General features: G+C 32.8%; 1 protein-coding gene across 1 annotated transcript in view; it reads left to right on the forward strand.

Annotated features, from left to right (window-relative positions):
* The first annotated feature begins 11,502 nt into the window (after positions 1-11,502).
* The window catches only part of FBXO8 (F-box protein 8), a 41,200-nt gene continuing 37,445 nt past the window's right edge, over positions 11,503-15,257 (forward strand). Inside the window, 1 exon segment of the mRNA XM_044681672.1 lies at positions 11,503-11,839. Coding sequence (XP_044537607.1) covers positions 11,511-11,839 — 329 coding nt within the window. The 5' untranslated portion in view covers positions 11,503-11,510.

Here is a 15,257-nt window from a genome sequence, read left to right on the forward strand (position 1 = left end):
TATCTTTCTGTAATGCTGCAAAAACATTCCAGTGTAGTAGAATTTGTCCTACATTAAGAGCCAAGAGACCTAGATTCTAGTCCTAAATCTGCCACTAAATTAGTTGTGTGACATGAGCAAGTCATTTAACCCTATTAAGCCTTAGCTTCCTCGTCTGTAAAATGAGGAAGTTGGACTAGATGCATGTTCTTCCTGCTCTAAAATTGTATAGTTCTATTAAATGCAGTATGCTTCAGTTTTTATGTAAACTTTTAGATTCAAGATTCAAATTGTGACTATTTTTTAAAATTTTGTCTTCCTAATAAACAAAAGCTGCATCCTTTCGACAATATATTGGGAGGGAAGTATTGAGTTTGATGGTTGGAGTAATGAGGTCTTTTGCTGCTTCTGTTGACTCACAATATCATCTGAAGCAAGTCACTTTATTTTGCATCAGTTTACATATCTCAACTTCTACTTATGTAAGTATTACAGTATTTTCTATGATATTGTTTGTGTTTGAGTTAATCTTTTTTTTTTTTGAGCTCAAAAAAAAAGACATTATATAAATTTCATTCTCTTGTTTTTGGACCTAGATCAAACCTAACTAGAATTCCCCTCATGAAGTATATATAATCCATTATGTTGTTGTATTTATTTAACTGCAGTTATTTGAATGGTTCTATTATTTTAAAAGCATAAAATAGTATTGTAACTTATTTAAGGATAGGTAGATACTGGTATTCAATCCATAGTGGCTGTGATTCCTCAGAGAAATGACAGCTTTTTTTTATCAAAAAATTTTGGAGGCAACTCAGTTAATATTTGATTACTAAATGGTACTCAGTTCATACGATTGAGTGTCATAAAGGACCTTGGAGATGATCTTTTCTAGCACCCTCATTTTAAAGAGAAGGAAACTGAGGCTCAGATAAGCCATATACCCATAAGTCACACAACCAGTAATTAGAAGAAACAAGATTCGAACCCAGATTGTCTGACACCAAATCTAATGTTCATTTTATTATACCATGCCACTGTTATAGTTTTAGACTTTCTCTTTAGATTTTAATATTAGGTACTTAGTATTTATTAGTTCATATTTAGCCATCTTTCCACCAGTCAAGACTTCTACCCTATTTATTAAGGAAAAGGCTTAGAAAGAAATGAATATTGATCTTCAAGTATTTGAAAGATTGTCATGTAGAAAAGAGAGAACTTATTCTGCTTAGGCATTTACAGGTAGTTATTAACAAGAAGGAAATTTTCTATTTATGTTTTTTACATGTTTACAAGAATTCCTCATAATTTAGCGCTATCCAAAAGTAGAATTGGCTATTTGGGCAAGGAGGTTGTAAAGTAGAGGCTGCTATGTGACTTACCAGAGATGTTATAGAAAGGATTCATGTATTAGGTATTAGTAGGGGTTGGACTAGATGACATCTAAGGTTTCTTCCAGTTCTGATTTTATATAGTCTGATTTCCTGCACCAAGTTCTTATCTCAGGAAGTTTTATGGTTTTCAAAGTGGACTTTTTACTTAAATCGAATTAAAGTATATCATAGCATGTGAAACTTAAATATACATATACATATATGTATATACACAATTACAGGTCAGTGTACACACACTAAAAATATGACTGACCTGTCATTAGGAGAAAAGTACTTTCCCTATGAGTATAATATATGGTTCTTCAGAATTCTGAGGAATTGATAAATAATTGCTAAATACCTATAATTTTTTAAGTGTCCAGGAAAATAAACATCAGAAGTTCTCAATCTTAATGAGTTTTTACATTAATTCCAGAAGCTAAAGCAGAAATGGAAGATTCTGCAGATGATAGTTAAACATGGTCATATCAGTTTTTAATCCCAAGTTTTCTGCTTTAGCCTTTCTTCAAGCCAGATGAAGTCTTTGAACATTTAATATTTGATAATTATCTTTCAGTATAACTGGTGTTCTTTGGAAGAGATTCATAAAGCTTCCAGGGCATTCATGTCACAAAAAAAGCTAAGAAACCCTACTAGATAAGTGCTTTCATTTTTCAGTCCACCAAGGGAAATGAAAGACTTCTCTAAGTGACACAGCTGGAATTGCGGTTCTAGTATCCTGCCATCTTTTATTTGTACCAATGATGTCTAGACCACTTCACAGTATCAGACCTATTAGTTGAAAAAGGTAGTGTTAGGCTATTTCATGCTTAACTAATTGATGCATTTAAGAAGAGTAGGAAATTTTGTTTAAGCTTATAACGTCAATTGCTTTAAGCATTAACATAGACAATTATAAAAGCATATTAAATTGGATTCAAGTTGAATTATAGGCTGCTTTTTAAAATTCAGTCTTTTTACTCTCAAATACAAATAGTATTGTGAATATAATAAAAGGCAAAATTGGAAAGTAGTGTAGATTTATTCACATTGCACCTTACCTGACTGTTTAAATATTTCCACCATTTTGCTGTTCTTTTCCCCTTGTATCTGGCTGTGTGACCCTGGGCAAGTCACCTGACCCCCATTGCCTACCCTCACCACTCTTCTAACTAGAGCCAATACACAGAAGTTAAGGGTTTAAAATAAATTTAGAAAATACCACAGTAATAAGAATAACCTATAAACCAAGGAATGAATCTCTGTTGATGGAATTTGGGGTACTTTGGTTATTGTGGGGAGGTTATTTCTGGCTGGAAAAACTTTTAGCCCCTCAAGCAATTTCAAATAGACGACTATCTTCTTTGGCATGTAACTAAGGTCTGTGAGATAACTGGTAATGAGGTTACCCAGATGTTGAATGATCTTGCTTTAATAGCTAGATAATAATTTCTAATTTATATATCCTTTCTTAAGGGAGTTCTGTGAATTGGTTACTTTGCAATCATATTGTTTATAAATTTATATTTTTTAAGTGTTTGAAGGTAGCTTATTCTTTTAAGTAATAAAAGTTTATTTGTGTATTTTTTCCATTCCATGAATTTTTTTTATGTTACAAAGGTAAATAAACCTTAGTCCATCCTTCCTTTAAATAACAGAAATTCTAATTACTTTACATCTTTACTGTACAGAAATAGCTTTATGTAATACAGTTAATCAAATACTTACTGGAACAGGAGTGTGAAATATGAGGATTGCTTCTGAAGAGTAGGGATACATCTTAGTTCTATTAGAATGAGTAGTATAAGAAAAGATCAGTTAGAAATATGTTTGGTTTAACAAGAAAATAGGTAGGATAACAAGGAATTTAATTCCTATTATAGTGGGTTAAAATAACGAAGCCAAGATGGAGGTAGAAGATCTAAATTTAATTTGAAGGGTTAAATGTAGAGATACATTTATGCCAACCAAATGCAAATCTAAATATCATCAAAACTTTTTTTTTTCTCACTTTGACATTTCATTTTCCTTCTTGCATGGCTACACAGTATAGGTATGCAGTGTTTTAAAAAATAAAATAAAAAGAAATATCAAAACAATAGGACATCAATGATAAACCTTTTCGAGATGGAGTGCTGGGCCCCACCCCTACTCCCCCAGACCAAGTGTCATGTCTTGCCCCCCCATACTGTGTGCTATGCCTCTTCCCCCCACTGAGTCCTGGGCACTTCCTGCCCCACCCCTCGCCCCTTTACCTCAAACAAGTGAGGGAGAAAGCTTTCCCATTCGGCTGCTGGATAGAGAGGTGGATGAAGTGAGGAATGTCCTCAGCAAGTGTAAGGAAGGGGAGGGGTGTGGCCCAAGTGCTCTGCTCCCCTCCAGAGCTGCTGCCTGTGAGCCACCCACCTTACCCTGCTGTGCTCCCATTGGGCTGCTGGGCAAAGGAGCAAGAGATGTGAAAAAATGGGAAATAAAAATAATTTTGAGATCATTTTTTTTCTATCACAGGAAACTACAAGGCAGAAAGGCTAGTGAAGAGAATGTTAAATTTATAACCAAAGTTGGGCAGATCATAGGGAAAGAAAAATGGTTCAACTCAATCATGTTTTGATGACTGTGCTACCCATCTGTTTATGCAGTTATAGTAGCCTTTATATGCCCCAAATGAAAATGCAATAAAACTTTGTTTATCAGAATATCAGAATCACACTTAAACCCAAAAGTAAACCCAAAAAGTCTTTAATGAGATAACAGCATCCATTGAGCACCTAGAAACTAAGGTGAAATCCACTAAGAAAAGCAGAGTGCTCATGTTTCACTTAGTGTGCTTTGATTGGACATAGAACACAAGGGGAAAAAAAGAAAAATGTAGAGGAATAAAAACAGAAATTAGGACATATAACACACAAAGCCAATAAAACACCAGATACACTAACAGTGGAGAAGCTGACCACACATAACAGAATCAGAAGAATCAGAAGATGGAAAGGCTTTACAGGTTAGAAGGCCATCTCACTTAGCTCTGTTGCTCCCTTTTGTAGCCCTCAAGAGTCTTAGGTCCACGGCACTCATATATAGAATGGAACCTGGTAGGGCAGGTGTAGGGAGTTGAGAGTTTTATAGTGAGATATGTTGGAAAAGGATAGCCAAAACAGCTTTATTCTTCATACTATTCCTCAGAACCCTTAAGCCAATATCATAAAGACTATTTAAGTGTATAAATGGAATATAATTCTACATTTATAAAATTTTTCTTGTTTGAGAGTAATTTTAGGATAAGAAACTTGCTATCTCCCTTAATCAAAAAAGTGAATTGTTTGGAGAAGGCACCATGGAGATGGCTGCAGAAATCCCACATTGCACCAAAAAATCCAGAATGAACTTTGGGATGTAGTAAAATTGAACTATGGGGGGGTTAAATGCATTTATTTTTAATATACACTATTATGCCAAAAGGTACTGCCCCCAATAGGCTTTTTGTCAATGCACCTAGTAATCATTACTTTTGTTCTCTTTTATTTCCCTCTTATCCCCAAATTATTGTAATTTCCCCTTAGAAAGTACAATATTCTATGTACCTCTAGTTATAGATCTTTAGAGATATAAGTTGGTTATGTGTACTGATTCCATGGGGAAACTAGGCATGTAAATCTGGGAGATTTCTACATGCTCTTTTTCCATGGGAATAACAGTGGGGATTGTGTAATTAGAATTGGCTACCCAGGATTTTAATTCCCAGCATCCCACTTTCCTTCTCATATTACATGCTGATAGAGAAAGGATATAAGTTTGGTGTAGCCCCACCTCTCGCTCTCTTCCTGTGATCCGGGTTGGTGGGGGTTGTGGGAGGTGAGAGCCAGAAGACTATTGCTTATGTGATCTTAATTTTGTTAGATAATTAGGTTTTTTTATTTGTTTCCTTTTTATTCCTTTACTTCAGGTGATTATTAATAAATTTTATAAAATATAATACTTGGAGTATTGGACATTGATTTAAATCCTACACAAGTATCCTTTTATCCAGCAGATATTTATTGAGCTTTTACTTTGGACCTGTGTTAATCATAAGCATTGTGGGAATGCAAAAAAGTCTTCCATCAAGGAGATAAAAACATTTGTAGCAATAATTATAATACAAATTGAAAATAAATACCTGAGAAAAGGTACCAAGTATTATCAGAGCTCAAAGGAGGCGATGCCCCCAGTGAGGGGACATAGCTATGTTATATACAGTGTTTAAGAAGATCAAATATGTGGGACAGTTTAGAAAAATTGCAATTTTTAATAGTTAAAATTTAACTATTTTGTGCTTGTTTTGAATAACTTATTCCCTAACAATGCTAAAACATTGAGATTTTACTATAATGCTACCTAACTTCACAATTCTTGAAGAAAAAAATGACTGATACAAATTCTTCTGGGAAACTTATTTCCTGAGTATAAATAAGCCATATTGTTAGTGTATTTATGGATTCTGTAGAGAGTACATTTGACTATAAAGGTTTATTAACTGGCAAATGGACATTTTAACCTGCTTACCTTGTATGGAGTTCCTGAGAAGAAAGGTTTTTTCAAAGCAAATTTATAAACTGGGCCTACAAATGTCCTTTCATCTACATGCCAGAAAAGGCAGCCAGGAGTTCCTAAAAGTTTGTGGCAAGGACCCAAGTCAGGTAGGCCAAAAACTTATTGGATCCTTGAGTCTATAGCCTTTTAAGTTAAAAAAAAACAGCTAATTGATTTTCAGTTAAAAACAATGGCCAAAATACTACTACCAACAGATTGTTAAGTTAATATACTGCTGAAGAGAATTATTCTTTAACATTTCTATTATGGGTTAAAGTAATGCTACAATAATGTTAAATATATAGACTATTTGGAAGTTCATTTTATTTCATTTTCAAGTCGCTTAGATTTATACCAAAGAAATGTCACATATATATGTACAAAAATCTGCCCTTTAATGAATGATTCAAGATGTTACATTGCAATCTATTCAGAAAATAACTTGCTTTCAATTATATTCCCTAATGAAGAGAGAATAGGAATTATCTGCAACTCTTAGATTTTATGGTGTTAAATAACCTTTCTCTCTGGAGGAATGTTAGAGCTAGAATTGATTCTGTTTATCCTGTAGTCAGATACTTTCCTGTCACAAAAGAGAAAAAAAACCTCGTAGCATGTAAATGATGTGTCTAAGATCACACAACTAGATCACTACAAGCTCGTTAGTAGCCAAATAGGTTCTTAGGTCTTCTAGTCCATATTGTTCTTTCTACTATAACTTATTGTCCTTTATGCTTATTTGACTGTTGTTAGTTCTAGCTATTTGCCAATTTTAAAACATCTTTTCAGAAACATCTTTTAACATCTGTTTTTAAGTTTAGGAAACAAATATAGTAAAAGCATTTATTTGGAAGAAAAAGTTACCTGCAATACAATCCATTCATAATAATAGTACCATCCCTAGAAGTGCGTTTTTATACAAGTGATATAAAATTGGAAAAAAAAACACATAGAAATTAACAAAATTTAGACTGGAATGTAAAAGTAAAATGCCACTTGCTTCTCCTGGGAAAGGGTTTGCCAAATGAGTTCTTCCATCTCTTCCTTTCTAAAATCTAGATGTAACCCTACTAGGAATTTTAGTGTGTCTCAGAATTGCTAGTGTATTATCTTCTCATAGGTTCTTGTTTTTAAAGTATCAACTGCCAAAGCCACATCTTATTCCCTGTTAGAGCCGTATCCAAATAAAGAATCATAATGTTACCATCCCCAAAAACCTTGGGCTTGGAACTCAGATTTGGCTTATCTTGTAGATGGTTCTAAGAATAACTATAGCTTTACTGCTATAGACTAAGTGGATACCTATCGAGAATTTTTTTAAATCACAAACTGATGTTAAGTTTATTAAAAAAAATTTTAACCACTTTTAATCATCCGACTTATTTATCATATGTTTTGTTACACAAAGACATGGAAGAATATCCTTAAGAAATACATTAAAATGACACCCTGATTTTGAACAACACGCCACAACTTAACTTGATACTGTTTCCTATTAAAGTACATTATATCATAACAATAATTTTAAAAGAAAATTTCAGAATGAAATTTTTAAGGTTAAATTTATGTTAAAAACAAGGGGAGAAGGTCTCCCCTACCTATAACCCCTTGATGTGCCACCTTGAGGGTCCCTGTGTTTGGGCGCCACCTGACAAGACCTGCTCAAACAGATTATTGAAGGGTCCCCAAGATGGGGGTGGGGAGATGAGAAATAGACTTGGGATCAAGAGGGCCAAGATGAGCTGATTGGTAATCAAGGCAAAAGTTTATTAATTGTAGCTTCTATTTTATAGAGAGACTGAAACAGGCTGAGTGTTTAAGTAAGCTTTTCCACATATACAATGGAAGGTTTTTACAAGGTGGTACAATGGATTTGGTTTACCTCATTGAGTCTAGACAGAATTTTCTATAGAATACATACATCAGTGATTTTGTAAGAACATTCAGTGCAAGCGGGAGGGGTGAAAAGGAGGTTTTAAGGCCTCACCACTCAGGTGTGGAGTGAGCTACATGCCTAACTTCAGCTGATCTATGGCCTTAATTTTCCTGAGGGTCTTGTCCTCCAAAACTTTGCTCAATAGGGTTTTTTCAGGTTTTTCCCTCTACAAAAATTCATATAATGGTATGATGGCTTCTTTAGACCCTTGTGATGTTTGATATGATGTGGCACATTAGAAACCTAAGTGTTTTGTAATTAGTGCTTCCTATTTTTTAAAAAAAGTTTTTTATATATTTTTATATATTCACATATTACTTAATTTTTATATTATTTATATATCTTTGACTCTCCAATACCATTTTATGAAATAGAAAACACATTATTGATGACATTCATTAATATTAAATAATATTAAATAGTAAAAAATAATAATAATAAATCCTTATAATAATTGGAAAATTATCAGAATTGGAAAATAATTGGAAAAGTAAGGGGGAGATCCTTATAATAATTAGAAAATTAATATTTTCCTACTTTTAATTACTACTTTTTCCTTTCATAAAGTTATTTTATTTTATCAATTACATGTAATAACAATTTCCCTTATAAGTTTTCTGAAGTTGTATGATCTAGACTGTCGCTCTCCTTCATTTCCCTTTCCCTTCCCAGAGATGGTAAACAATTTGATCTGGGTTATATATGTATTTTTGTGCGAAACATTTCCATAGCATTCATTTTTGCAAGAGAATAGTCATAAAACCAAAACCCCAAAAAGAAAACCCAAATAAACTAAAGTAAAAAAATATTTTGCTTTGATCTTCAATCCAACTCCAAAATTTCTTTCTCTGGAGGTTTTAACATTCTTTGTCAAAAGTCCTTCAGAATTGTCCTGGATCATTGTAGTACTGAGAGTAGCTAAGCCTTTCACTGCTGATCATTATACAATATTGCTGTTACTATATACGATGTTCTCCTGGTTCTGATTATTTCATTCTGCATCAATTCATGTAGGTCTTTTCAGTTCTTTCTGAAATCTTCTTGTTCATCATTTCTTACAGCACAATAGTATTCCATCTCCATCATATACCACAATTTATTCAGCCATTCTCGAATTGATGGACATCTCCCTAATTTCCAATTCTTTGCTATCACAAAAAAAGGCCACCATAAATATTTTTGTACAAGTAGGTCCTTTCTCCCTCTTTTTTTTTTAATCTCTGTGATACAGACCAGTATTACAGAATCAAAGATATACACTGCTTTAAAGCCTTATGGGCATAATTCCAAATTGCCCTCCAGAATGGTTGAATCAGTTCCAACAATGAACTCCAACAATGCATTAGTGTCCCAAATTTACCATATCCCATCCAATATTTATCACTTTCCATTACTGTCATATTGGCCAATCTGATAGGTGTGAAGTGGTACTACAGAATTGTTTTAATTTGCATTTCTCTAATCAAGAGTGATTGGAAAATCTCTTACCATCTCCAAGTGGGGGGAGGAAAGGAAGGAGATGGTTTGGATTTTATAATTTTGGAAAACATATGTTGAAAATTATTATTATTACATATAATTGAGAAAAAATATATTTGAATTAAAAAGTGATTTAGAACATTTTACTAAAAGTGTTTTGATCTAAAACTAAAAATGTTTAATAACAAATTTCAATTTAAAGATTTTTTAAAAATTTTTTTTAAATTCCTATAGTTTTAGGCCAATTTAGCAACTAGAGTAGCATTTTAAAATATTATTTGTTGTGTTTACCAGGAAAAAAAAAAGAGGGAAGAGGTAATCAATCAGTCAATAATTATTAAGCATCTACTATGTACTAGACCAGGCACTTTGGTGTGGAAAGAGAGCATCCGTGATTTGTCATTATCCTCAAACACATTACCAAAGGCCCTTAAACTAGACATTTTGAGAATGTTTACATTTTTGCTATTAAAATTCAGCTAGGTAGCCTAGGCCTCAAATCAGGAAGACCTTATTCAAATTTAGCACCAGACACTTCCTAGCCCTGTAACCCTGGGCAAGTCACTTAAGTAGTACTGCAAAATGGGAATAATAACCTACCTTCCGGATTTGTTGGTATGAAGATGAAACGAGATAATAATTGTAAAGTGAAAGTGCTTAGCAAAGTGGCTGGTACATGGTAAGCATATATAAATGTTAGCTATATTAATTATGTTTATATGTGTATATATATATATAATTATTATAATTGTTCACTGCTTCTTTGGCTGATTTTTGTTTGACACACCTTAGTGTTATTTATATCACTAAATATATGTTTTTTTGAAACAGCACTCAAGAAACTCACAAAATTTACAAATGAGTGCTTTTCTTGTCTCACCCCTAAAATAGACCTGATAGTTTTCTTCTAGATTCTGATATTTGCTTTCAAATTTCTCTTAATATCCTAGTTTCTCTTCTTTTTTTTTTTTTGATTTTTTTTTGTTTGTTTTGTCCTCATTTTTCTTGAGTTATTAAAACTATACTTAATAGTTAAGAATTTGGCTAAAAGTATTTGGCTGTTTTACCATCCTACTTAATTCTTAATTTTAAAAGATTTTATCTTTATAATTTTGCATACCTTTATGCCCTATGCAATATAAGTCATTTGACAGTTTATAGGATCATAGATTTAAAGCTAGAAAGTATCTGACTTTCTGTTTCATTTTACTGGTCAAGAAATGAGCCCAGAGAAGTTTTACCCAATATAGCTAGTTAAGTGTTTGAGGCAGGATTGGAGTCAGAATAATATTTTGCTTTGTTTTCCCCTTAAAGAGGAAGATATCATGAAAATGTTCAAAAGCTATCATTACATACAATTTTTTCTTATTTCCTCACTGACAAAAGTGTGGGGAAAAAAAAGAAAACATTCTTCTTCCAAAACATCTCCTTAGCCAGAATAGGTTAATGTTTTTTAAGTGTGATCGATCAGATTTTTTTCCTGACTAAACTCTAATTGTCCCTTTTAATAAAAACAAGTTATTACTGAAATATTTATCATTGAGATCAAGGTGTCTAATTTACAAGACTGCTGAATTAGACTTAAGGGCCTATGTTACATTTTATTACAGTCTACAACATAAGTGTAACTGGCAAGAATTAACAAAATAAAAGCCAGTTACACAGCTGTTACCCATCTGGGATTTTGGTAAAAAGAGGGAGCTTAACTTAAGCTTCGTTGTGATAAAAAGCAGGGTCTAGAGCCTTTTTAGCTAAAGTCTTGTACAGTGATCAGAACTCTTACTTAATACCGACCCATAAGTCCACATAATAGTAATTTGTGAGAGTCCTAAGGCCATCACTAACTTTTAAACCTTGCCATATGAAAAATGATTCTGTCAACTGTGTATTTTTAAAACCATTTGTTAGCAACCTGGGAGAGAGGCAATGGTCAAAGTAAACTTTTCTACAACTTTATTTGTCCCAGTTTTGCCCTTGTCCTGTGTCCCAGCTAGCCTTGCAAGCAATGCCACTCCACTTTTAGCTTACGTTCATTAGGAAGTTTATGTTCTAACCAAGCAGTTGTGGAATATTACCTGTATCAGTTAGTTAATTTACTGGAAGAGGCATGTACCAATTTTCATTTCTTTTCCTCATTATGTTGCCCTGCTCCTTTTCTGAATTTCACAGGCTCGCAGATGGGTCAAGGGCTGTGGAGAGTGGCTAGAAACCAGCAACTTCAACAGGAAAGCTATAGTGAGCAAGGTTACCTCACTAGAGAGCAGAGTAGGAGGATGACTGCTGGTGGTATTTCTAACGCAAACCATCGCAAACAGGCCCAAGGAGGCATTGACATATATCATCTTTTGAAAACAAGGAAATCTAAAGAACAGGAAGGATTCATTAATTTGGAAATGCTGCCTCCTGAACTAAGTTTTACCATTTTGTCATACCTGAATGCAACTGATCTCTGCCTGGCTTCATGTGTTTGGCAGGACCTTGCTAATGATGAGCTTCTCTGGCAAGGGTAAGTTTTCTGAGTTTGTTTGGTTTTGAGGCTTTTAAAAAAGTTTAATTGATACCTTTTGGGTTCTACATCACATTCATGTCTGAATATTACCCTCTTTCCCCCACTAGGCCAGCCTTTCCTTAGCAAAGCTTAGTTAATATAAACTCAACAATACATAGTTTTAAAATGATTAGATTTGCATCATAATTCAAAGTTTTCTTTTTAAAGTAAAGGTTCATATGATAAAAACTTCTATTTGACTTTGGCTAATGAGTATATATGTACATTTTATATTATATTATTTGTATAGGCCTAATCATATTTGACATTTGGACAAACAATAGTACAAAAGAAAGAACTTATTACTTAAAATCTGATCAGAAGGAGTAAGTGTAAAGTACTGTTCTATTTTCTAAATTTAATCTGTACTGAAAACAGTGCTCTCTCAGCACATTTCACATTGAACAGTGTCTGAAATTATAGGCATATTTTTCTTTGATTTATTTCCAATTTTGTTTATTATTTTCCACAAATGAATCTGGGAATTACTGAGCAAGTTTATAATGAACACAAAATGTCTCAGTAGTAAAGGATAACCATGGATAATTGAAATCTATGAATAATCCAAAAACCATATTTTAGACATTAGTTGGAAACTCCATTTCTACCAGTCCTTTTATCAGAGCTGCTAACACAGCAAAACTGACCAACTGGAGTTTCATCTGCTTCTTATTTACCTCTGACCACCTACCGGTAAGTGCTAACGAGCAATGAAGTGACCAAATATTATCTGACAGAATGGGAAAAGCAGAAGTCCTGGACACCACAGCTCCTGAATATTTGAGAATTGAATATAATAGACCAATAGTTATATAGAAGTTAAAATGTAAACTGTACACCAGGGAAAGCTGGCAAAACCATACCATAAATTAAATTTATTACTGAAAAGAACATTTTGCCACTTATGTTGAGTACTCAAATTGAAGGAAAGACATCCTCATAGTCATTATACATTTGCAGTGACCGTGTCAAGGACTGCTTTTTTTAAACACTAAAAATGTATTCAAAGGTATAATTAAAACTAGATTTCCACACATTCTTCTTAATTTTGAAAATATAATTTTTCTTGAAAGCTTTTAGAATCATTTTTTAAAGTAAAAGAAGTCATTTTATTAGAAATTTGTTAGCTTATGCCATGACTACTTGAGCTCTTTTATCCCAGAAATAGAGCATCAGCACAATATATGTCTCTGAAAATATAAATGTGATCTCTCAGTAAATAATATGATCAATATTTTCTTCATGTTGTTAATACCTTATTTTAGGGAAGGTACATAAGTTGGATAATTTTAAAAGCATAGGAGATGAAAGCTATAGTTCTTAGTTAACTGTACTTTTTGAGCCATCAAAATAACTATCAAAAGTGAATAGTTTCATAATAAAATGTTTTTCTCATTAGATGTTATAAAATTTTAGGTAACTTTATAAAATATTATGAAATTGAAGTAATTTGGAGTGTATATATATATATAGAAATGGAAATTAAAGCTTACTAACACTAGTTCATTCTGATATTTTTGCAACAATGACTTGGTTATCTGAACTTTATTTTGAATTTAAACTTCATTTCTTAACTAATACTTCTTACTCATTTGAGGCTTAAACCTAAGCTTTGATAACTCATTATCATTTATCAGAGTTAGTTTTACTTTACATGTTTTCCCCCTAAGTAGTAACTTGGTTATTTTCATTATTAATATGAAGGCTTATGTAGTATCTTTTGATTATGGTTCTTGGAGTATATGTGTTTCATGGAATACTCATATTAACTTTTTTTTTTTTTAATTTTAAACCCTTAACTTCTGTGTATTGACTTATAGGTGGAAGAGTGGTAAGGGTAGGCAATGGGGGGTCAAGTGACTTGCCCAGGGTCACACAGCTGGGAAGTGTCTGAGGCCGGATTTGAACCTAGGACCTCCTGTCTCTAGGCCTGGCTCTCAATCCACTGAGCTACCCAGCTGCCCCACTCATATTAACTTTTATGTATACTTGATCCAGTAGAAAATAAGTTCTCCGTGTATAAGGGAATATTTTTCTTTTTTTTTTTTTTAAACCATGTATCTTTATTATGCTTTTCACCATAACTGACCCTTAATAAAATGTGTTTAAATTTTTTTATTAACTTAAATAATTTTATCCTTAAATGCTAATAAAATCTATGTTTTATTAGGGTTGGGGGTTTAAGAGACAGAGAATCATCACATGGTGACCAGGCCCTTAGTAGTAATGAGCCTCTCTATCTATCACACAGGCTCATATACATCTTTGAACAGTAGTGCCTATAATCAAAGCCTTTCCAACTCAAAAGGACCTATTACCACCTGTGCTTGTCAGTAGAGCCTTATGGTCACCTTCCATGTCACAGTGAGGCATCAGAATAGGATTAGAGGATTTTCACATATACTGACTGACAATAATAGCTAACATTTATATTTTATATGCCTAATTATTTAGGCAGCTAGGCAGCACAGTGGATAGAAGACTGGCCTTGGAGTAATCTTCCTAACTTCAAATATAGCCTCAAACACTTACCTGTGTGATAGATGCATGACCCTGGACAAGTCACTTAACCCTATTAGACTCAGTTTCCTCATCTATAAAATGAACTATGTCTTTGCCAAGAAAACCCCAAATGGGATCAGCAAGAGTCAGACATGATTGAAAGTGACTGCATTTACAAGTGCTTTACATATACATATGCATATATGTATATGTATATTTGATATATATAATATATATCTTATTTAAATAAAACTAGGAACAAATGTATATGAATAAGTATACATACACATATTGAGAATTTCTATATTTTGAACAAATCCACAAAATAGTGATCAAAGTAGGATAATATAATTGTGGTTTGGGGATCAAAAATTGTATTTTGAGGTTTTAAAAATAAGGGAAATTAAAAAGAAATATATCATAACATTCTACTTTTCTGTGAATTATATTTAAAAGTTTATGCTGACTGTCATATACTTTTATTTCTTATTTCTCTGTACTTGTTATATGACAAGAAAGGCTAAAGTAGGAAGAAGACATGAGATTAAGAGAAACTTGAGCATATGTTCTTTAAAGGCAATGTAATATAACAAATTGAAGAACTTTGTACAAATAGGTTCATAAATTAATCCCTTAAAATATGCTTTTATGGTAAATGTTATATCAAAATGTATCTTAACAACCACTATGTGCATAGTACTAGATATCATCCTGGCTAGTCTCTATTCTCTTGGCCATATCCTAATTTCTTATGTGGAAATTACTGCTTTTCCACTAATAATTAAAATTCTGTTCCCTCTTGCACAGTTCAAAAACATTTTTTATGTTAAATATGTTTTTGGCTTTATAAAATCAGAATATATATATTTCTAAA

Source organism: Gracilinanus agilis, chromosome 6 (assembly GCF_016433145.1).
Source record: "Gracilinanus agilis isolate LMUSP501 chromosome 6, AgileGrace, whole genome shotgun sequence".
NCBI lineage: Eukaryota > Metazoa > Chordata > Mammalia > Didelphimorphia > Didelphidae > Gracilinanus > Gracilinanus agilis.